The sequence below is a fragment of the Sinocyclocheilus rhinocerous genome, unplaced genomic scaffold, assembly GCF_001515625.1.
Source record: "Sinocyclocheilus rhinocerous isolate Xijiao unplaced genomic scaffold, SAMN03320098_v1.1 scaffold3102, whole genome shotgun sequence".
NCBI classification, from domain to species: Eukaryota; Metazoa; Chordata; class Actinopteri; order Cypriniformes; family Cyprinidae; genus Sinocyclocheilus; species Sinocyclocheilus rhinocerous.
In genome coordinates, this window is record NW_015654111.1 from 44,520 (window position 1) to 67,276 (window position 22,757).

A 22,757-nucleotide genomic window follows, 5' to 3' on the forward strand; every position below is an offset into this window, starting at 1 on the left:
GTGATTGCAGTAATTCCTGTGTGCTGTATAGGTATGCATGCTAATTTCCGTTATTACAGTTAACTATGCGAAGTGATATGGAACTGTAATGCGGTCAAGAGAGCTGCCTGGAACTACGTTCGCCGTGCGTTTCCCTGAAAATAATTGCACACCACAGAACGTTCGTCAGCCAATCAGATTCAAGCATTCAACGGCCCCCGTAGTATAATTATGTATATAATTGTATATAATACATTTTATTGCATATCTGTTGCTGACTCATTTCAAATGTATACATGCTTTTCTTCTTTTTGTTCTTAACAGCTCCCACTCGCTGTGGTGGAGCAGCTATGAAATATTGTTCTTTGTAAATACCAGCAATTCAGTAATAAATATGCCTGCAAATTACAGCGAAGTACAACAGTTACAGTACGGTGTTCGACAGTGGTCAAAAAGGATTTAAATGGTTAATTTTGAATCAATTTCTTCTTGTAAACTCAGAAATGTGGATTTGACCTTGGTTTTTGTCAAAAAAACAAACAAAAAAAAAACAGTAGGTAATTCCGCCGGGGATATTCACAGGGGTGGTGGGAGAAAAACACAAGACATTCTGGATTCAGGCAGCAATTAAATCACAGACTAGCCCCTGTAAATGTTGAAAATAGCTTACGATCAACATGAATCACTATAGTTCTGAGTCCAAGAGAGTAACATCCTCCCAAGCAAAGCTGCATTTCTATAATACTATCCACCTGCTGTATCATTAAATTTGATTTGCACATTAAAGGGTTAGTTCACACAAAAATGAAAATTCTGTCATTAATTACTCACCCTCGTGTTGTTCGAAACCCGTAAGACCTTCGTTCATCTTCGGAACAAAATGTAAGATATTTTTTATGAAATATGAGGGCTCTCCGACCCTCCCATAGACAGCAAGGTAACTACCACGTTCACTTTGGATGCGCGTTCACGACAGTACCATGACGCGAGCGTGTGACGGACCTGACCCAGATTTGGTGTAATGACGTCATCACGCCGGATCTGGGTCAGCGCCGATGCTGCCATACCATACGCTCGCGTCATGAACGTGAACGCGTGTCCAAAGTGACGCAGTAGAGATGAAAATGTGGAATAAGTCAATGGGAGGGTCAGAGAGCCTTCAGATTTCATCAAAAATATCTTAAATTGTGTTCCGAAGATGAACGAAGGTCTTACGGGTTTCGAACAACACGAGGGTGAGTAATTAATGACAGAATTTTCATTTTTGGGTGAACTAACCCTTTAACAATAAACAGGTTTTTATAATTCTGAGAAATTCACCAAAGGTGTACAGACCTGACTAGCACACTGAGAGCCCCAAGAGGAGTGACGAGGGTGGCAGGAGCGAAGGCGTATGCAGCGAAATTGGCACCTTCGCCGGCGCCCACTGTCAAAGCAGAAAGAATTAAAGTAGTTACTTCCAAGAAGCTGAGCCACAAACATGATAAATATATATTGTACGTGAACAGCTGCTTCGAGTTTGTCTTAGAGATGAAACGTAGTTGTTTAATCTATGTCACTCACTTGATAACAGGCCAGCCCACCAAAGCCATTCTTTTAAGTATGCGTGACCTCCTTGGCCTGGAAAGTGTAATGATTAATGTTTCAACATTATTCAACAATATATTTACTGTCAGCAATATTGTGTATGACATTTTTGCAATAATTAAATTGCACTGCCTATCATGTATTGGCCACCCTGCTCTCTGGATGTCAACATTGGCATCAGCCATTGAAAAACTACTTGGTACAAACATTATAATCCCTCAGAAATTATTGTAAATGTTAACAGTTAAATAACTAAATGGCTACAACAAGGTTAAAGGTAAATGGCAAAACAAGTTTGGCAACACTGAACTTTGTATCAGCGCTAAACAGAGGATCAGTATTTCCTTAAGCTCTACAGGCCGCATTATGAAATACCAATTTCATAATATCAAAAGTTTGTGGTCAATATGATTTTGTAATGTTTTTGACAGTCTCTTACGCTCACCAAGGCTGAAATTACTTGATCAAAAATACAGTAAAACGGTAATACTGTGAAACATTAGTACAATTAAAAATAACTGTTTCCTATTTTAATGTATTTTAAAATGTCATTTATTCCCTGATGGCAAAGCTGAATTTTCAGCATCTTCAGTGTCACACGATCCTTCAGAAATCATTCCAATATGCCAATTTGCTGCTCAAGCCACATTTATCATTATTATCAATGTTGAAAAACATACTTTTTTCAGGATTGTTGTAAGAATGAAGTTCAAAATAACAGCACTTATTTGAAATAGAAATATTTTGTAACATTAATAGTCTTCACTGTCAATTGTAATCAATTTAATGCATCCTTACTGAATAAAAATATTAATTTCTTTAAAAAAATGATGCCAAACTTATGAATGGTAGTGTAAGTTTAAAACAAAATCAACTATATTAACTATAAAGGATGAAATATTTATTAAAATGAAAAAGGGGGTTATTTAAAAACCTATTTATGTGTAAATATCAAACATTAACTGAAAGAAAATTAAACACTATAATCATGCCTGTTTCATTTTTACATGAAAACATAATATCATTACACATAACTTCTATTACTCTATGCACTAAATATGTATTCCATGATGGGCCATTTTCTATATATCCATGACAAATTACATTTTAATTTGAAAGCCAACTATAACACATTTTTTTATTTTCATTTTTAAACACTTTTAAGCAAAATAAGTTAAATCAAATTGAAAGATTTAAATGCGTCAAAAATGCTTAAAAAGAGTTGTATTGCTTATGTTTGTTGTTTGACAATCAAATAATGCTATCACAAAACTGGAATGAAGAAAACAGAGACTTCTCACTTTATAAAAGCGAAAAGCAATTAGTTATAGATTTATTTTTTAACAGTAAAACTTATTTTTGTTGTCTTTAATAAATGACACGAGTCCATACAGGGTTAAATATCTCAGTATGGTGAAGTCAATGACATGGTAACAGAGTTAATGATTCATAAAAAATGTGCAGCAAGTAATCTGTACAGTGCTGCACCTTTGAGTTTAAACAATGACGGCTACAGAACAGGTGTGTCTGAATAAAACATCTCAATCATTTTCCCACCCATACCAGTTAAACCTCTCTGACAGAGCGGTATATGTTTTCCTGACACCGCTAGACCAAAAGCTTACAAAAAGAAACATACCTGCCCGCATAGAGCCCTTTCTGGCCAGTCGAAGGAGTCCTTTCTTCTTTAAGATGAAACTACCGCCAATAAATATACTGGAACTTATAGCCAAAGCGAGGCCTATATAGAAATCGTACTTTCCTCTGTCTTGACCCATAGTGCTGTCGGTAGAGTTTCCTCTCGTCACATTGACATACACACACCAAAGATTCAGTCCAGAGGAACAGTCTTGGCCAACTGCAAAACCTGGCAAGAAAGAAAAATACAAATCATAATGTTGGAATTAAGTTCCAGTGAGTTCCTAGTTGGGGAAAAAAAAAAAATTATCATACCATTTTTATAAGAAACACTACACACATTGCAGCTCAAAAGATCTGAGGTTACATTCATGACAACACACACTGCTCAGAAGGAGAATGAAGAATGATAGTGTGTGTGAAATGCACAATAAGTGACATCATAAGCAGTACAGGAAATGACACCATAAACCACTACGGCTCGAAGTCCTACTAGTTACATATGATGACATGAGGAAAATATTATCAGCATATATCAATAGGGTTCAACCTAGTGACAAAGGCTCACTTTGTTCAAAACCTCCATGACTTTCGTCTATTCCATACAACGAAAGTGAATGGTGACTGAGATTGTCATTGTGCATCTCTATGTATGTGTTCACGGAAGTTAAGCATTTAGGTTTGGATCAACATAAGGATGAGTGAATAAAGACAGAATTCTTATTTTGGGTGAACTAGCACTTCAAGAAGCCATACACGAGCATACAGCTGATCCAGCAAACTTTACAGTACAATTAAGAGCGATTGCTGACTCGTACAACATCCCATGTCCATTTAACTCAAGTATAAACAAGTTATCTTATAAGAGTCAGCGTTTGGTTGTCGCGACATTAGGCGAGATCTTCTTGACATGATGACAATTACCTTATTCATACAGCCAAACCTAGCCGGTTAGCCTAGCCAATTAGCTCCATAATTCACAGCAAAACACACGCGTGGCTAACGGAGGTTATGAAGTCATTCACAGTACCTAGTTGTGTTGCTGTGATCAGCTCGACATCGTGTCCGGTCACTGAGATTTCACGGTTTTAACTTTAACATTTTCTTGCGACCATGAAATACAGACGCGATGTTGACGCGAACCCATGTACGTCCACCTACACTCACTAGCGATGTCCGATTCGTGAGAGAATCGTTTTTTTGAGTTGAATCTTTTTAATGAATCAACCGGTTCACCAAACAGTCTGAACAATTCTTCCATTTTTTTTTACTGCCAATGTAAAAATATACACATATCGACAAAAATATACTGGATCCTTTAACAAAATAAATAAAAAACACATCACATGTTTACCATCTTAAGAGTTTTGGAGTTCAAAGATGAAATATCAAGGATATATTGCTCAATGTATTTTTAAAAGACAATGAGAATGAAAAGAGGCTTTTGATGACTTACTTTACTACGATGGATGTGAAATTTGGCAAGGAACAGTAAAAGATTAATTATAAAATACCTGTAAAATACTCATTCAATTGGACTGAATCGGTCCGAGCGATTCTCTAGCCACCGACTCATTGAACCGAGAACTCATTCGGACCTGTCCACCTTGTAATGATCAGAGCTGACAAGTAAGAGCATTTGAAGTGAATTGAGGATTTGACTGATGGGATAACGTTAGAATGTTACAAATAAATCAATAAAACGACCTGGAAATATGTTTGAAATATTAACTTTGTTTTGTGATTTTATCAACACAATAACAACTTTTATCTACTTTTTAACAAAATGAATATTACATAATGTTTCATGTAAATGCAAATTAAATTTAGGTTCAAAATTGTTTAAATGAGCTGAATCATATGCTACGCCGGTTGCCAGGGACATGATGCCGTAATTACGTCATGACGTCAAAGAATCACTGAATTGTTCAAAAGAGCCGAAATGAGTCAGAATCAGTACAATGAAACCGGAAGCGGGCGCGCGGAATCTCTCTTTTGATTGGTCTTTTGTCGTCTTACATCTTGTTAAAGTCTTCCTTTCATGTGTTTAAACATTGTGACCAAATGCAAAGTGCGTTTTGATCATCAGTATGAAAATTTGTGTTAGTTATAATAAATCTGAAAAGGTCCCCTCCTCACCTAATATCAAAGTGCTTAATGTTGAGCTAGTGACGTAGATGTACATAGGTAAACGTCGACTCAGGTGCAGTAACCAGAGATAAACGAAGGAATCTCTTGACACTAAAACAACATATATTCCACAGCAAATCAAAACAAATATACAAATGTTGTAAATTAGAACCAAACGTGAAATATGTTATTAACATATATGAAAATATAGGGGAAACTTCCGATAGATTGTACAAACCACACAATAAACTCTTTCGGGTCTGTTTTCATCCGGCAAACATTCGCATCGTGTATTAAACGATAAAATCGATTAAAATAAAACGTTGCTTTAAAGATATTAAAGGGGTAAACTGTAAATACAACAAAAATGCCCCTAATGGAATATATAAAATAACGCACAACTTACTCTGGGATTAAAATGTTTTCCGTTCTTTGGTGGGACGGGATCAGGATACAGTAGGAAAGTCCATCGAATAGAAAGCCAACTGTTGTGTGGAAAGATAAAAAACAGCCCCTGCTGGCCGTTATCCTGCCATGCTTTCAATTACATTAAATAATTGATGGCAGACTGACCAAAACTGTCACCATAGTTATTCCAGACGGAAATCCTGCCAGTATATATAACATGAAAAACATTAATATAACAATTTTTAATTCACCTGGTTAATATATATATATATATATATATATATATATATATATATATATGTATGTGTGTGTCGTGTAACACAAACACTCGGTTTAGCGGAACCTTTACGATTAATTAACCGTGACGTTTTAAAGCGCGGTTAATCGCGAAACCGGTTAATCGCTGCATTCCTACACACACACACACAAAACAAAGGTTAATATAAATTATAGTAAGCAATTAACTAACTACTTTAATCCATTTACACTTATACAAAAAAAATCATCAATTCATTATATATAATTAAAGTCAATTAATAATTTATGGTAATTAAAAGCAAGTATTTATCAATGACTGAGTTAATACTGATTCATAATAATATTAAAATACAATTAATTTTTAATTAATATAATTTAGTATTTAAAATGTTATAGGACCCCCCCATTATTTGGCTCTGCAATGGTTAATTACTATTAATACATAATATCCAATCAATGTTTGTGAAACCCTGTCAGTTATTGATAAAAAAAATACACACTCATGAGTTAGTCCTTTTTAGCTTTGGTTTGGCTCCAAGAAAATGTAGATTCCTGAGAGATGCGCAATAAGGCAACACCCACAGATACTGTGATGAAACCACACAGGATACCAAAACAGTCCACAATGCCAAGTGCTGTCCATTCCCTGAAGAGAATAGCAGAGGCCAGAATGACACAGGAGGTGAACGTCACATAGTAAATGGCCTCAAACATGTTAGAGCTGAAGCTCTCCAAGGCTTTGTTGATAAAGGTGAACTGGATCAGAATACTGACTACAAGAATTCCCAGCAACCCCAGGAAGAGGAAAAGTGCTCTGCTATCACTTGTAGGTGTTCCACTGAAGGCCTCCTGAGCAGCCAGTCCCAGACCTTTGCTGCTGGGCACAGTGAAACTCCCAAGGAGAGAACAAATGCCCACGTACACCATAATGTTGGATTTTCCGTGAGCTGGAGAAAGCCACCCGATCAGTACGATCAGTAATAGGACCACCACTGAGATGTAGACCAGGAACACTGAAACATGAATAGAAAGATCAGAAACGATGTTTGATAATGTTTGTTTTTGGTAATGTCTGAGAGTGAGTTAAGGATATTCCACCACACATGATTATGAAGCAGCACTAAGAGATTTCAGACAAAACAAATGGAGCTTTAAATGTTAAGTGTCGTCTTTTGTTCAGGATCATTGCTATAAAAAGCATTACTGCTATATAGTTTTTGGTTTGAACTGAACCAACACTAAACTTACTTGATCTGAACAATGACACTGTTGTCATTTAGAGCTGCTTTACAGCAGAATCTGAACTGTCTCCATAGTTGAGTTTCCATAATTGATTCTGCTATTTTTCCTGTTTATTATTGTGAAACTTCTTTGACATAATCTGTATTGTAAAAAGCACTATACAAATAGAGTAGGGATGGAACGATTACCGGTGTCACGATAAATCACGATAAAATGCCCTGACGGTTAGTATTACCGTTTAAAATTTAATTATCATCAAAACCGTGTTTGATTATCGCGCTTTTGAAAACTCGCGGTAAATCCTGTCCAGCCAGCATCAGTCTGACGCAGAAGCAGCATGCAATGTGGTTGTTGTTGTTTTTTTCACGAGAGGAAATGGCGGAAGGCAGTGACAGCGCTCAGGAGATTTTTCAGCCCATAAAATAATAATCAATGTGAACTTGAAACTGTTTGGTATAACAATATTCTTTAAAATATCTTCTTTTGGATTTCACATCCGTTTAACTGGGCTACCACTGAGAATAGATGAATTATGGCTCCACCAGACATGTTTTTCATACCTGGGTCCATCAGTCTCTCCTCTAGTTCTGCTCTTGATGTGACATTTTCACTCTTGGGTGAGTGAATGATGAGCACAACTGAACCACAACAGCACAACGCGCAGCCAAGTTTCCCTATGAGATTGAGATGTTCCTGAAGAAGCCAGGATGCCAGAACGGCCCTGATTAATGATGAATAAATAAAATCACATAAATCATTCCATTTCACAGTAAAGGTGCCCTGATATGCTAATGTAAATCTAACATAAATGTTAAATGTTGTTGTTGCTTTAATAATTACTTTGAAATCGCTCAGACCACTGCATCAAATGCATTTAAAATAGAGTAGAATGCCTTGAATATACTATAATAAAGAAATTCACCCAAATAGGACACCAAGGGCTCCAAGGGGAGTGACCACAACTGCAGGGGCAACATTGTATGCCAGAAAATTTCCTATTTGTCCAACGATCACTATAAAAAAAAGGCATCAATACACACTTTTAAACAACCATTACTAACAGTTTATTTGTAGTAGTAGTAGTAGTAGAGGAAAGACTCACTTGCAAGTGTACCACACCACCACACACAGTCAGTCAGGTAAGTCCCACCTGTATCAACATACAGCAGCCCGAAATTGATGATCTTCAAATCCCTTAAAAATACATTTTTAAAAAATACATAAAATTAAACTTTTTAAAATAGTATTTACCTAATTCTTGTATAATTTTACTCATGCTATTTTATGACCTCATATTAATTGTGAAACTATATTGAATTTAAGAATTAATGTTTCAAACATCATGAACATTTAAAAGAAACTAGTGTAATTAAAAAAGGAAATTAAATGATTAAAAACTTTTTAAAAAATCGTGACCAGTCACCAGTCAGAACTGAAGATGATTTCCCTTAAACATTATTAGAAATTTTAGCCTACAATTATAAAATATATATATTATGCGTCAACTCCCCATATAGGTAAGTCCAAGAAAATAATGCTTATTTGTATGTCAAAGTATATGCGTTAAAACGAAATTTACATTATTTGATACATTTTCATTTTAGTAAACGTCATGCTCCATGTGTGTCCATTTCAGCCTGTGATTGGCCCTCGCGGCGTCCCGCCTCCGGTTGTTGTACGTCATCTGATTCTTCTTCATTTGTTTGGCTGCAGAGACTGTCAGTCCACACAGGACATGGCCGACATTAAAGTGCAGTAAGGCTGGTAGTAGGACCGAAGAAGCAAGGATTCAATAAGACATCCAGACAGGTAAAACATGCGTTGATTCCGTAATGACTTCTAGGACAGGAAAATATAGCTGTTTTGCGGTATTAATAGGCTGTGGTGAGTTCAAGAATAGTAGGTCAAAGCGCTGTCAGTATTTAGGAACGTCCTGTCTTTTAGCTGCTAGCGGCTGACAGCCTGAGTTCAATCAACAACACACCGATCACGGATAGCACCCTGCAGCATTACTGCAACATCTGTTGATTAAAAACAAACAAAACAATATTTTGCTCACATCTACATTTGGACTCCGATGATTAGACATGGATAGGAGAATATGACCAAGCCAACACCCAGTTTGTTTTAATAAATTATTTCACTGATGCTCTCCTGTTCGATCAGGCGATGCTTTAACACAGTACCACAATCTCATTTTGAATAATGTTATTTTTTATATATTGTTGCTTGTATGCTAGAATTTGCTAATTTATCCATTTTATGAAGTGTGGAAAGACGTGGAAGACTCATTTTAACATTTCAAGGTTGTTTTATGCTTGAAGTTAAAGGGAGTGTTCTCCCAAAAAATTAAACACATGCCAATATTTACAGATCCTTGTGTCATTCCAAAACCATATGACTTTTTGGAAGACAAAGGGGAAATTTTGAAGAATGTGTTGAGCAGTGACAATGAGTGGCGACTAAATATGTCAAACCTCATTAAGGACATAAAATTTGTGCACTTATATTTCTAGAATTGCTTTATCCAAGTCACAGATTCAATCTTGGTGTTTCTTGAGTTCATTGACTTATTGATTAAATTTTAGTGGTTAACAGCTAACTGGAGTGTCAGTGTAAGATTATCAATGAAGAAATACTTAAATTGCAGTGTTTTTCTCACTCAAATATAATCATATGACTTGAAAAGTCTTGGTACAGAAATTAATTTAATGGAAAACAAATTCTTCAAAAAAATCTTGAAATTCATATGAATTTTGGGAAGAGGAGATTTTCGATGTGTGGTGAACTATTTCTGGACCTAATTTATTGTTTTTGCAATGCATTAGATGTTTGTTAAGATATATTTTAAACACTAAGTATTATACTGAATGTGGAATTAAAAAAATTGTTATGAATTTGGCTATGAAGATGGTTCCCAATTATCTGAAACTGTCAGATTGCATCATCAACAACAGACTGTGCTGCACTGAACTACTGCGCCTTTGAAAAATCCATATACAAATATGTATTAATGAGATGCAGATAGCATGATGTGATTTGTTTTGCTGGTCAGAGCTTCACAGTGTTAACTTCTCGTTTGATCCGTGAATGTGTCTCTTTAGGGAAGCCTGGACAGCCGAGGGAAGGATGCCATCTCCATCTTTTTCCCTTGATGCCCAGCTGCGCTTCCATGACAAATGGCTGAAGATAGACTTGCAGGTAAATTTTAGAATGAATTTGGTCATTGGTCACCGTCTTTAATGCTAAATATAGAGTGTTGATTGTTTTTTAGGGGGGGGCAGGGATTTATTGAAGTCCTTATCCGAAAGCTATTTGGTTGCACTGTTGGCCAACATTTTCATCTATATAGTTGTGTTCAGTGACTCAAGCAGCGTGGTACCTAAGCTTCAGCAGAAACGGGAATTGTTTTTTTGACACTGAGAATCTTTTGAATCTTGTTTCTCGGTGAGTACTGATGCTGAGTGGCAATAGATAGATCATTTCTTCTGGTCAGTAGCATATTAAAAGTATCGCTTAAGGTCTTAAACTGTTGAAAAGCTTGTATTGTGTGCATTTTTAAACACTGTTCCCTTAGCAGTGGGGTAACAGCATTTCAGTCAATGTGCCTTGCTGTCAGAGCTCTTAAAGCAAACTCTTTATTTTAAAGTCTCTTTATTCTTATTTTTCTGGCCTTCCGTTGGTGTTCACAGGAAACTTCTCATGCGGCCTGATTTTATGATTATTGTGAGGTTTCCAGAAGCTGCCTGGGTCTCTTTTTTTGTGAGAAGTATAAAGATTAGTTACTTATTTAACAAAACAAGGGCTGAAATGCTTGAAACAAGATGTGTTTGCTTGTCAGTTTTGTTTTAAAAGTTTGCATGCCTCATTTTAGTATGGTCATATGGATCAGTGACTTTAGTGTCAGAAGCAGAATCGTTTTGTTAGGGTTGCATGATTTGTGGAAAAAATCAAATTGTGATTCTTCAGTTAAAAATAAACACACACACACTGTTATTATTTTTAGTGATTATTATTTCTGAATAAAAATATTAAACAAATGAGAAAACATTGCTATTGTAATTTTCACTGAATAAGGGAAAAATAACAACAATAATGATAATAACTTTATTATTTAAACCATACAACTGTACAATTACAATACTAATGTTTAATGCTGTCTTAATTTCTTCATTTTGAAACATTACACCATTATGCTTTTATTACAAAACCACAGTCCTTTAAATCTTTTCTTTTGTCAACAACATCCGGTTTATAAGTGCTTCTCATTACAAATCTGGGATGATGGTTGGCGCAGGTTGCATTCCCAAATGCACATTATAAGTGACCTAAATCACAGTGTTTGCACGGATGGAGTTCTTTAGGAGCAGAATTTTACTTCCAACCAAGCATTTCTGAGACCCTGAAAACACCAGATCAGTTGCTGTTTGTTTATAAAAGAACATAGTGCGACGCTTCACTCTGAAACACACAGCACATATATTTATTTATTAAATTGCATTATTGCAACCTTTTTGCATATATATATATATATTAGGCTTGCCGCGATAGACGGTGCTGACGGTGATACCGGTGTTAAGCCACAACACCGGTTACGTCACTTGTCCACCGCGGCACCGACCCCCACGTCGTTTTGATTTTTTATAGAAATAAAAATAATTTAGTTCAGTAAAAGAACAGACACTACAATTAAAAACTGAACGCGGCTGCTCAATGCAGCGTGCCGAACGACAGTCGCATCACAGATCAGATTTCATTTCTCCAGTGAGGACATCCTTCATCTAATCATACGCAACATCCCCGACTTCACATGCTCCTCTCAGCACATGACATCTAAGTGCAAACCTTTGAGCAGTTTCCATTGGCCGAGTTTCCCATCAGCAAAGTGCTGTAATGTAGGATAGCAGATGGATTTGCCACATCTAAATGTGGCCCAGTTATTCATCCCTGTCACCACACAGGTGACCTACTCCTTCACTGGCAGACACGCACACAGTGTGTGTTACCCTTCATGTGTTTTGGTTTGTGTGTGTGTTTTCTGGTTGGCGCGTGAGGTGTTTGGGGCTCGGGTGACTGTACATACTGTCTGTGAGGTTATTTTTACCCTATGTGTGGTTGTAGGCCCTCTGTGCTTACAGACAGGTCTAGGTGGAGCAGCTTTCTGGTGGGTGGTGATAAGAACATGTTGATGGAAAGCCACATAGACCCCCTATGATAGTAAAGTGGGTGCAGTCCAACACACTACCTCAGTAGGATTGCAAAATACTATGTCCATAGCAGTGTTTTCAGTACAATTTTGTTATTGCAGTGAGGGAGCCTGTGCACTCTACGTTTAAGTAAACACTAAGCTAAGAGATTTGAATTTATGTACATGGATTTTTGCTTAATGCTCCAAGGTACACTACTGTAAGATTTTTTGTTTTGGGGAAAAAAGTATTTTATGCTCACCAAGGCTGCATTTATTTAATCAAAAATACTGTACTATTGTGAAATATTACAATTTAAAGTAACACTTTTCTATTGTAATATACTTTTTAAATGTAACTTATTTCTGTGATGGCAAAGCTGAATTTACAGCTTTCATGTAATTATTATCCATGTTGAAAGCAGTTGCTACCATTGTCTGTTTTCTTTACTGTCACTTTTGATCAATATGTCCTTGCTGAATGAAAGTATGAATTTCTTTCCTTCTTTCAAAAAACAAAACAAAAAAACCTTACGTTGTACTGACCCCAAACTTTTTAACTATAGCGTGCTTCAAAGAATAATGTGCAGGACAAAGGCTCATTTTTCTATCTGAATGGGAGGATTATAGAGAAACGGAATGAATAGTAGATTGGCTTTTTTATTCTTATTGTTATTCAGATTGATAGTCAAGTATATGGATGGCAGAAGATGTTTTTTTCAGTTTTTCTTTTGTAAAATAGCCTGTGAATGTTAAAGTGAGTTTTGATCTGGCCCCTGGAAGAGAGCAGTAGAAGAGCCCTATCATTTCCTGTCATCTCTCCATTGTTCTAGCAATAAAAGTGGTGGTGAAAAAGAGGACATTTTCTGATAACGGCACCAACTGCTGTACTAGAAGCATAATATTGAATTTCAGGAAATGAACAAGTGCTTTTTAGCTTCTGTGGGAGCCTGTAAAGCTAAACAAATCAGTTAGTGGAAGTAAAAGACTTTCCTTTTCTTATCTTTGTGTGGCATGCTCAAACCCTTTCTTTTTCTCGCAGTACCATAACCTCTTATTGCTGCTGTGCAGACTGCACTGCTTCAGGGCCTGTGAGGGCTAGGCAGCTTGGCTTACATAAGACTTAAGTGTATTTCAGATAGGCTATTTTAATTCACCCTGTCTGCCTATATGAGGCTTTTATCCAGAGGCTGTGAAGAGATGAATGCATGCACATCCGTAACAACAGTCCAGTGGAGCCAGGCAGACAGTTTCAGGCAAGCATAATGAAGGCTTTAGACTGGAATGCACTTCAAGGACTCAAATTGCAGCAAACATTGTTATACAGCATCATTATTACTAGATCCAATTCCATATAGACTTGCATTTATGTACTTTGCAACTTGAGATTGTATTTCACACAAGCAAACGATATTTCTTAGGACTAATTTTATCTCAGTTTTGCACCAATTAACTATCATATCAAAAACTTGATGAAATGCCATTAATCACACAGAGACTATTTATAACCTTTGTGTAGTCAGGGATTGAAGTAGCAAAAGTTAAAAGCCCTCTTGAGCAGGTCGCTTAAATACAGTTATGATATGTTTTAATAGTAGACCAATATAATATAATATAATATAATAATGTGAATATTTTTGCCTTTATATGCTATATTATATTAACTATATCAGCTGTTCTAATATTTTATTAATATATTGTATAAAAAAATATATATTTATATATTAGTGCTGGGCAACGATTACAATTTTAAAATAGTGATTAATCGCATGATTGTGGTTAATCGTGATTAATCGCATTATGCACAAAATTCAATAATGCATTCAAAAGTAGTGCATTGTGCACTTTTTTTCATTTAAAAGTACTGCTATATGAACAAAAGTGCAAAAACATTTGGTTTGCAAACACTTTAAACAAATAAGGTGCTTTTTTACAGCAGTATTCCTTTTACATAGTAGCAGTTAAAATATTTATTGTAAATCTCAACTTATAACAATTTAATCAAATTAAATGTAAAACAAGCTATTTGCCACTGCCAGGGCATTAACGTTTTTATAGAAAATATTTTATAGTTTGTTATAGAAAAACAAGTTATGCTTAGAGTCCAGAGCCTCCATCATAATATTATAACAGGCACCTTAGAGACCTGCACTATCGTGGGACCCAAAGCAGCAGAGTGCGGCGCGGGACAACACTTGATGGGCGAGCGCGGGTGCGGGTGGGTTGAGACTCGTGTGTGTGCGGGATGCGATAAGGGTGTACTCACACTAGGCAATTTTAACTGTGCCCGAGCGCGTTTGACCCCCAAAGCCCGGTTCGTTTGACTAGTGTGATCGCTCCGTGCCGCGCTCTGGCACGGTTCGTTTAGCCGTCCCTGGCTCGGTTGGAAGAGGGGGGCCAGAGCGGGTTCAGTTATATATAGATCAGTGAGTGTGAGCGCTAACTGCACCGGAGCACGGAACTTATGATATGTGCTGCATGATTGCGTGAACATTTCTGAACGGCAAGAGGGATAGATCTGTAAAGCAATATATTGTGAGAGGGCCATGTGTTACCGTGTCCTAAACGACTCAAAATAATAAACAACAAAGTTAACAAAACGATGCACTGCACTGTGCTGAGCGAGAGCGCTACTGCCTTCACGTGCTATCAGAAACTTCATGTTTCCCACTTATGAAGTCGTGATTACGAGCTTGTTGCATTCTTTTCTGTTAAAAATAACAGTGGACAGTGGTTTGTGAATGTTGATGCTTAGCTTAAATAATTTTATCGGGAGCGTTCACGTGAGCGCTGCTGCAGTCTTAGGCCCTCCCCAAATGCTCTCATTGGTTGAGACGCGTGATGACACTCATCCCAAGCCTGATCAACATCCCACCCCTCCTGTGACCCATGGTTTGTCTGTGTGTATTCAGAGCCAGTGAGCAACGGACTTTCATAATATAAAAATAAAAATGTGTTAATGCGCGATAAAATAATGATATATATATATTTGACTTTTTTTCATTGTTTGCACAGAAACTGGAGAGCTAAAGGACTGTCTGATGGCGCTGGTAGACGACCAACAGAAGCTGTCTTCACAGACGGCTAAGAGCACACTCTCCACGCTGCGCCTGAGCCAGAGACTGGTGATCCTGGAGCGCTACCTCATCTCACTCACCCACAGCATGATGGAGGAAAAGTACAAAGTGCGCTGGAAGAGTCCCCCCAGCCCTCCGCTCTCTGCCGTTGATAACAAAAGGTATAAGGAACAGAGCTTTGATTGATATTGGATTACATTTTAAACTGCTCAATATAGAAGCAATGAAAATAATTGGCCGAAATGTTTTTGTCTGTTTCTTCAGTACTCGGCCAGTCAGTAAAGGAGTGGAGGGTTTGGCTAGGGTGGGATCAAGAGCAGCTCTTTCCTTTGCCTTTGCCTTTCTTCGCCGAGCCTGGAGATCTGGTAAGCCATTTATAGCATGGTTTGGCTAGCCATGAAAGTTACTTGCACACTACCCTGTATTCATTGCCCAAAATGGACTGTGTTTACAATAGCACTTCTGTTGACAAAATGTTAATGGCATCTGTTTGTTTGTGAGATCCTTCTAAAATCAATTCTTGGAAAGGGTGATTTAACATAAGCAGAGGATTTGCTGCTACTTTACAAGTATTTCCTGTGTTATCTAAATCTCCAATTGTTCTGTGGCTCATATGAGGTTATATATACAGATCACCTGTTCAGAAATCCTTCTATTTAATGAGTAGGTCCCTTTGTCATTGTATTTTACTTCTTAATCCCCTTTTAGGATTCCTATGTCATACCAATCTGCATGTGAAATGACATGCAAAGACAGACTATTGTCTTCAATAACCAAAACCCATCTCTCCAGAACCAGGTTCTTGGAAATATTGACACAAACATTAATAAACATGAAGCATATGAAGGCAGGCAATCATATAATTGACTCATGTATCTAGTGTAACATATTAGTGAGTTTTAATGGACTTAAATGAGTTTCTGTCAAACCTTTCAATGTGGCTTACATTTACAATAGTTGTTGAGTCAAATAATTGCTCAGCTTCTAGATTTCATAGGCTTAATGTGAAGCACATGAAACTGTTTTTCTTTGGGCTGATCATTAATCTTCACTTCAGGTAGGAAGTGGTGCTACAAAAGGTCGACTTTGCAGTTTAACTCAGAGTTGAGGGCAAAAGTAAGCAGAATTTTCTGTTCTGATTGTAGCTGAAACCCTGAGTCTAAGCAGAAGGTTACAGACTGGTGGGAGATCCTAGTTGTGATCTGTTTAGATGTTGAAAACGGTGCAGCACAGTGCCCACAGGGAATGAGTGGATACAGCCTCTCTGGCCCGGGAAATAAAGGTGCCCTGAAACCTGAGCCATATGCACATTCCACTGAAAAGCCGAGAGCTGGATTTGTGCTAAACTGCCATAGTTGTGAGAATATAAGAGAAAAGATGACGATTGGATGGGTGAATGTTTATCCTGTAATAAAGTTTTTAGTGTTCTGGTTTTCCTGTCTTTGGTGGGATAGAGACATCATAAGAGATCATACATGGAGCTGAATGCTATCATGGTCTATAGTTCATTTAAGAATAAAGCAGTGAGCCGCTTAAAAGGCAGTGGACTGTATTGATTTGTACTGCTGGAATGATCTGTTTTACTATGCTAGTTGTGCTGTTTTAAGTTTAAGTTGTTACAAAATATAATGTATAGATAATGTTCCTTAAATTAACTGGATTATCCACAAATAGACATTATTTAATATATATATTTAACAGTATAATATTTAATATATAACTTAACTATACATTTTAATGGAGTTTATCATGGAATCATTTTAAAATGTTTAATATTAAATTAAATTATTAATTAATTAACTATTAATATTAAATTTAAAGATGCAACTTCTTTATAAACGTTTGATTAGATTTTTTTAATTTTTGACACCGCAGACTGTCTGGTAGCTAAAGCACTGCATGATAATGACAGCCGTTAAAGCATTGAAATGTATACTATACAAAGAAGTCTTATATTCACGCTCATTAATTGACTTTATTAATTTGTGGCGTCTCAGGAGATGATGCAGACCTGTGCAGTGAGTTACTGCAGGAGTCTCTGGACGCTCTGCGGGCTCTCCCAGAAGCTACCCTGTTTGATGAGGGCACAGTGTCGCCCGTCTGGCTGGAGGTGGTCGAGAGGGCTACTAAATTCCTCAGGTTTACCAGTCATCTTCACTATTCACAAATGCAGAAGTAGAAATATTAATTCTTGTTTAATAAGTTTTTATCTTCCAACTAGAAAGCTTAGACTATCCTTCAAAAGTATGAGGTTTAGTAAGACTTTTAAAATGTTCACCGAGATTGCATTTATTTAATCAAAAATACAGTAAAAATATATTATTAGAAATTAATTGAATTTTTTAAAATATATTTTAAAATGTAATTATTCCTGTGATGACATAGCTGAACTTTCAGAAGCCATTACTTAAGTCTTCAGAGTTACATGATCCTTCAGAAATAATTATACTATGCTGATTTGGTGCTCAAGAAACATTTTTATCAATGTTGAAAACAGTTTTACTGATTAATATGTTAGTGATTTGTTTTTTTATCAGGATTTTTTTGTTAAATAGAAAGTTGAAAACACCTATAATTAATAAAACACATAATTTTAACATTATAAATGTACTTACTGTAACTTTAGATCAATAAAAGCTAAATCCTTGCTAAATAAAAGTATTAATTTCCTTTTAAAAAAATTATTTTTGACCTTAACTTTATTTTTAACACAAACTGATCATAAATCCACACGTTCCTAAAGCTCTTTGCTATTTAAGCTCATTTTACTCTAATTTTGTTTTTCAGTGACATCCATGGAAGTGTGAGTGGAAAAGCGGCCAGTAACATTCCCCTGCAGGATCAGCACTTGGCCCTGGCCATTCTGCTGGAGCTTGCAGTGCAGCGAGGAACTCTCAGGTATTCAGCATGCTGTTACATATGACCACTGTCCAAAATACCTTTTGCTAAAATTCCTAAAAACATTATTGGCTGAAACCGAAAGCCAGTTTTTACTCTGTTGGCCCTTACCTAGAGTTAATTTTGGACCTTGCATGCGACTTTTCTGAGACTTTTGATAGAACTGAAGGGTCTTATTCATAAATACTCTTAACTCGCTTTTGCGTGTGTTTGTATTGTAGTCAGCTGCTGTCTGCGGTTCTGCTGCTGCTGAGGCTCTGGGACAGTGGAACCAGAGAAATGGATAATGAGCGCTCGACCCAAGGCACCAGCGCCCCCTTGCTGCCCCTCCTGCAGCGCTTCCAGAACATCCACAGTAGTAAGGAGGAGCATGTTCCCCAAGAGGAGATTGAGGTGAGATTGAATCCCTGAATAATTGTTATAACTGCACTGTCCTTCCAGGTTTTATATCTGGCTACTTATGTTCTCAGATCCTTTCGGCCCCTCTGAGCCCAAACGAGAGTTTTCTGCGCTACCTTACACTGCCTCAAGATAATGACCTGGCCATTGATCTGCGGCAGACAGCTGTAGTCATCATGGCACACTTGGACCGCCTGGCAGCCCCATGCAGCCCCCCGCAGTGCAGCTCACCCACCTCTAACAAGGTACTGCATGCAATACGCTCAACCGTGTCTTGACATTTTATTTGCATTTTCTTTGTCATACAGGAAGAAACAGTGGCTCAGCTTTGTGTCATCTTAATCAAACTACCTGGTTGCCTAGAGTTAGGCCTGGGCGATAAAACGGTATCGATATTTATCGACAGTACACCCTCTTCGATAACAATATAAAAAATGTTCGATATAGCGCATGATATTGGCACGTGCTATGAGTGACGCAGACAGCACACACAAACACAAACACATGCTGAATTGAGTGCTGTGCCTGCCTGTGATGAGGAGATTGTGAATTTAAAAAATGAATATTAGTCTAATTTAAAATATTTGCATTTGAATGCAAAAATAGTACAATCAAATGTTAGGTGTGTCTGGGAGCGCGAGATGCGGTGATGATGATGTAAGTGACATTGTTGCATTTTAATGTTTTATAAGTCTAGCAAAATATTTGCATTTGAATGCAAAAATAGTACAATCAAATGTTAGGTGTGCGTCTGGGAGCGTCATTAGTGGAGCATGAGATGCGGTGATGATGATGTAAGCAACGTTGTTGCATTTAAATGTTTCATAAGTCTAGCCCACAAGACGCGCAGTTGCTGCGTTATGCATTCAAAATATTAGAGAAATATAGTAGCTCAATGCGTAGAAGATCTTGATTAGGTTAAAACCGAAACCAAGCCATTCACACAGAACACATATTCAGCGCATTTTTTAGACAGACAAATATGACTGCTGCTCTCACGTCTCAAACGAGATGTAGCCATGCAAAGTTAAAACAGTTTAAACTTTTAGAAAGCGCGTCACGAATTTGTGGAGGTTTATTCCGTTTCACTGCATCTCATATGTTTTTAAAGGCAATCTGTGTGATGGGCGATTTGGCTCTTTAGATTAAGCAATGCATAAATACATCATGCTGTTTTGTTCATAATTGTTTACGCAATTTACGAAATTATGTTTGAATTAATTTAGTTAATTTAGACGTAATGCACGTTTTTCTTTTTATAGACAGTTATTTCCTTTGCGTTGGCAAATGTGCTGCATTATTTTGCTCATTGCGCCCTCCTGTGGCCTATTTAATCTGCATATAAAACATTAGAAATGGCAACCACTGCATTTTAATCATGATCCAAACAAAGATGCTGCATACATGCAACATGAGCAGTTTTTAATCTAAATTAGATTGTATAATCTCGAAATTTGAAGCAAAAACAGAATGGTTTGACTTCAGTTTTGTGAAACTATGCATAAAAAATATCTGCATGAAACAGAAACAGCAGAGCTGAATGAGACGTAGATTCACTCTCTGCCAGCAGGTGGCGCTTAAAGCGTTTTCTTGGTTTCCACTGTAAACAAAGCAGCGCTGCACTTATGAACTTTAATATGCAGGGCTCCAGACTGCGACCATTTTTTCTGGTCTCGGAAAAAATCATTCTTCATAGAGCTCAATCTCTTCATGTCTTCCCACTTCCAGGGTACCCTGCAGGAGGTGATTGGTTGGGGTCTGCTTGGATGGAAGCCTTACGCTAATGTGAATGGACCAATTCAGTGCAAGGCACTGTCAAACCTGGGCGTCACACAGATTGTCGGCTCAGAGAAGGGTTTCCTCATCCTGACCATCACTGGTGCTGTCTACACACAAAATTACAAAAGCACTACACTAGTGAGTCCCTCATTTTGTTAGCTGTTTTTTTTTCTCTCCCCCATACTTTACAAATTAATGTAAATGCATGTAAAGCTCTTGCTGACCCATAATAGTCTCTTTATATTTTCTACTTTGGAATGCACACTAAACTAATAAACCTGTGATTTCCTGTCAGGCCCCTATGCTAGTCCACGCATTGTCATCCAGGAAAATAATGAAGCTTGCCGCTCACCCGGATGGGCAGCACTACTTGGCTCTTTCAGTCAATGGGGAGGTATTCTCCTGGGGTTGTGGAGATGGAGGCAGGCTGGGACATGGAGACACCACGTAAGTGCACACCAACGTCATCAAACTTCCTATTATATCTCTCAGATCCATATACAGTATATACACTACAGTTCAGAAGTTTGGGGTAGATACGATTTTTTAAAATGTTTTTAATGCTCACCAAGGCTGCATTTATTTGTTAAAAAATACAGTAAAATAGTAATATTGTGAAATATTATTGCAATTTAAGATACCTGTTTATTAATATATTAATTTTCATTTATTTTAACGTTTAATTTGTTTCTGTTGTCAAAGATTATTTTTGATCCTTCAGAAGTTATTTTAATATACTGATTTCTTATTATTTGCGTGCTGGTTATTTTGTGGAAAGCTTTTTTCAGATTTCTTTGATTAGTAGAATGTTTTTTTTTAAAACAACAATTTATTTTGAATTGAAATATTTTGTTACATTATAAATGAATTTACTCTGACTTATGACCAATTTAATGCATCCTTGCTGAATAAAAACAATTTCTTTAAAAAAAAATCTGTGGTAATATTTAAGGGAAAAATAAATTAATATCAAGGTCATCTAAGGCTAATTATACCTGGCAATAAAGCTCATTCTGAGTCTGATTCTGATTCTGATGACTGATTCAGTTCAAGACAGAAAAATTGCTAAATACTGGCAGGTTTGGTAATGATATCTAATAAAAACATCGTATTAAATGGCATTTCTGAACTTTAAACTCTTGTTCTTTGATAAAACTCGCTTTATTGTACTCTAAAATGTGTGTTGCATGATGGTAATGACAGTATTTGGGAAAGCAGCCGTGCAATTAAAAAAAAAAAAACTAAATTAATTTTAAAATATAATTTCAGCTCTAATCAAGTTCTAATTAATACACACAGAATATCCTGACACTTTTTATCAGTTCATTGGAGAGAAAAAAAGTTTAAAAGAGAAATCCTGGCAAATGAACTATTTCAACACTCTTATAAAATAGGAAGAAAAATAATAAGATACAATAAAAAGATATTATACTAAAACTAATATATTAAACAAGAACAACCGCTTTAAAAATTCTTTCTACATTTTTTTAATCCTCAGTAGACAAAAAAAAAATAAAATCCCCAATTGAAAAATGACCCACATTTCTAAGAAGTCAAGAGTACTTATTTAAATCTTCAATAAAGACCGAACTTTGGTATTTGAAATTCACTCCTAAAAAGCGCTGCACGAGACTTGCAAGACCTTGTGCAAACAATGAAATGCAAATGCTCTTTCAATCAATACACAATTTGTGCACAAGACAATGACAGTTTAATATGAAATGCTCTTTCACATTTATCCCCAGCAATGATTTTCTACGAGGGAAGTTAAATGCAGCCGTGGGCACAAATTAGTTGCTTGCCATTTAGCAAACACTGCAAAGCAACTTCAAGCACACTAATTGCAGGGCCAGTCCCGCTGGACATTATAAATGAATTTACTCTGACTTATGACCAATTTAATGCATCCTTGCTGAATAAAAACAATTTCTTTTAAAAAAAATCTGTGGTAATATTTAAGGGAAAAATAAATTAATATCAAGGTCATCTAAGGCTAATTGCTAGCGTGTTGTCATGGATTGCTTGAAATAAACACTTCAGCAATTATTATAAAAAAATGCTTGAATGTTCAGTGCTGTGATTTGACCAGTCAAAACTAGTGGGTGACCGATACTGTTTTTTTATAAACATCTTAGAAAGCAGGTTGGCAGAAGGCCGATATAAAGCATATTATATAT

General features: G+C 36.6%; 2 protein-coding genes across 6 annotated transcripts in view; one reads left to right on the forward strand and one right to left on the reverse strand.

Annotated features, from left to right (window-relative positions):
- The window catches only part of LOC107716965 (magnesium transporter NIPA2-like), an 11,309-nt gene extending 2,920 nt beyond the window's left edge, over positions 1–8,389 (reverse strand). Inside the window, exons 1-6 of one of the 5 annotated variants that reach the window (XM_016523606.1) lie at positions 8,345–8,389; positions 8,165–8,255; positions 7,803–7,963; positions 3,206–3,433; positions 1,543–1,599; positions 1,315–1,405 (exon numbers count right to left, since the gene is read on the reverse strand). In XM_016523606.1, coding sequence (XP_016379092.1) covers positions 1,315–1,405; positions 1,543–1,599; positions 3,206–3,433; positions 7,803–7,963; positions 8,165–8,255; position 8,345 — 629 coding nt within the window. In that variant the 5' untranslated portion in view covers positions 8,346–8,389. Of the gene's footprint in view, positions 1–1,314; positions 1,406–1,542; positions 1,600–3,205; positions 3,434–3,519; positions 3,591–4,128; positions 4,186–4,234; positions 4,380–5,740; positions 5,947–7,802; positions 7,964–8,164; positions 8,256–8,344 lie in introns of those variants that run through there. The other 4 variants (XM_016523609.1, XM_016523608.1, XM_016523610.1 and 1 more) reach the window with 4 other exon arrangements.
- A 587-nt stretch (positions 8,390–8,976) lies between these two features.
- The window catches only part of LOC107716961 (E3 ubiquitin-protein ligase HERC2-like), a 55,868-nt gene continuing 42,087 nt past the window's right edge, over positions 8,977–22,757 (forward strand). Inside the window, exons 1-10 of the mRNA XM_016523602.1 lie at positions 8,977–9,051; positions 10,347–10,443; positions 15,439–15,665; positions 15,769–15,869; positions 17,502–17,643; positions 18,292–18,402; positions 18,624–18,795; positions 18,873–19,046; positions 20,530–20,718; positions 20,876–21,027. Coding sequence (XP_016379088.1) covers positions 10,372–10,443; positions 15,439–15,665; positions 15,769–15,869; positions 17,502–17,643; positions 18,292–18,402; positions 18,624–18,795; positions 18,873–19,046; positions 20,530–20,718; positions 20,876–21,027 — 1,340 coding nt within the window. The 5' untranslated portion in view covers positions 8,977–9,051; positions 10,347–10,371. The remainder of the gene's footprint in view (positions 9,052–10,346; positions 10,444–15,438; positions 15,666–15,768; positions 15,870–17,501; positions 17,644–18,291; positions 18,403–18,623; positions 18,796–18,872; positions 19,047–20,529; positions 20,719–20,875; positions 21,028–22,757) is intronic.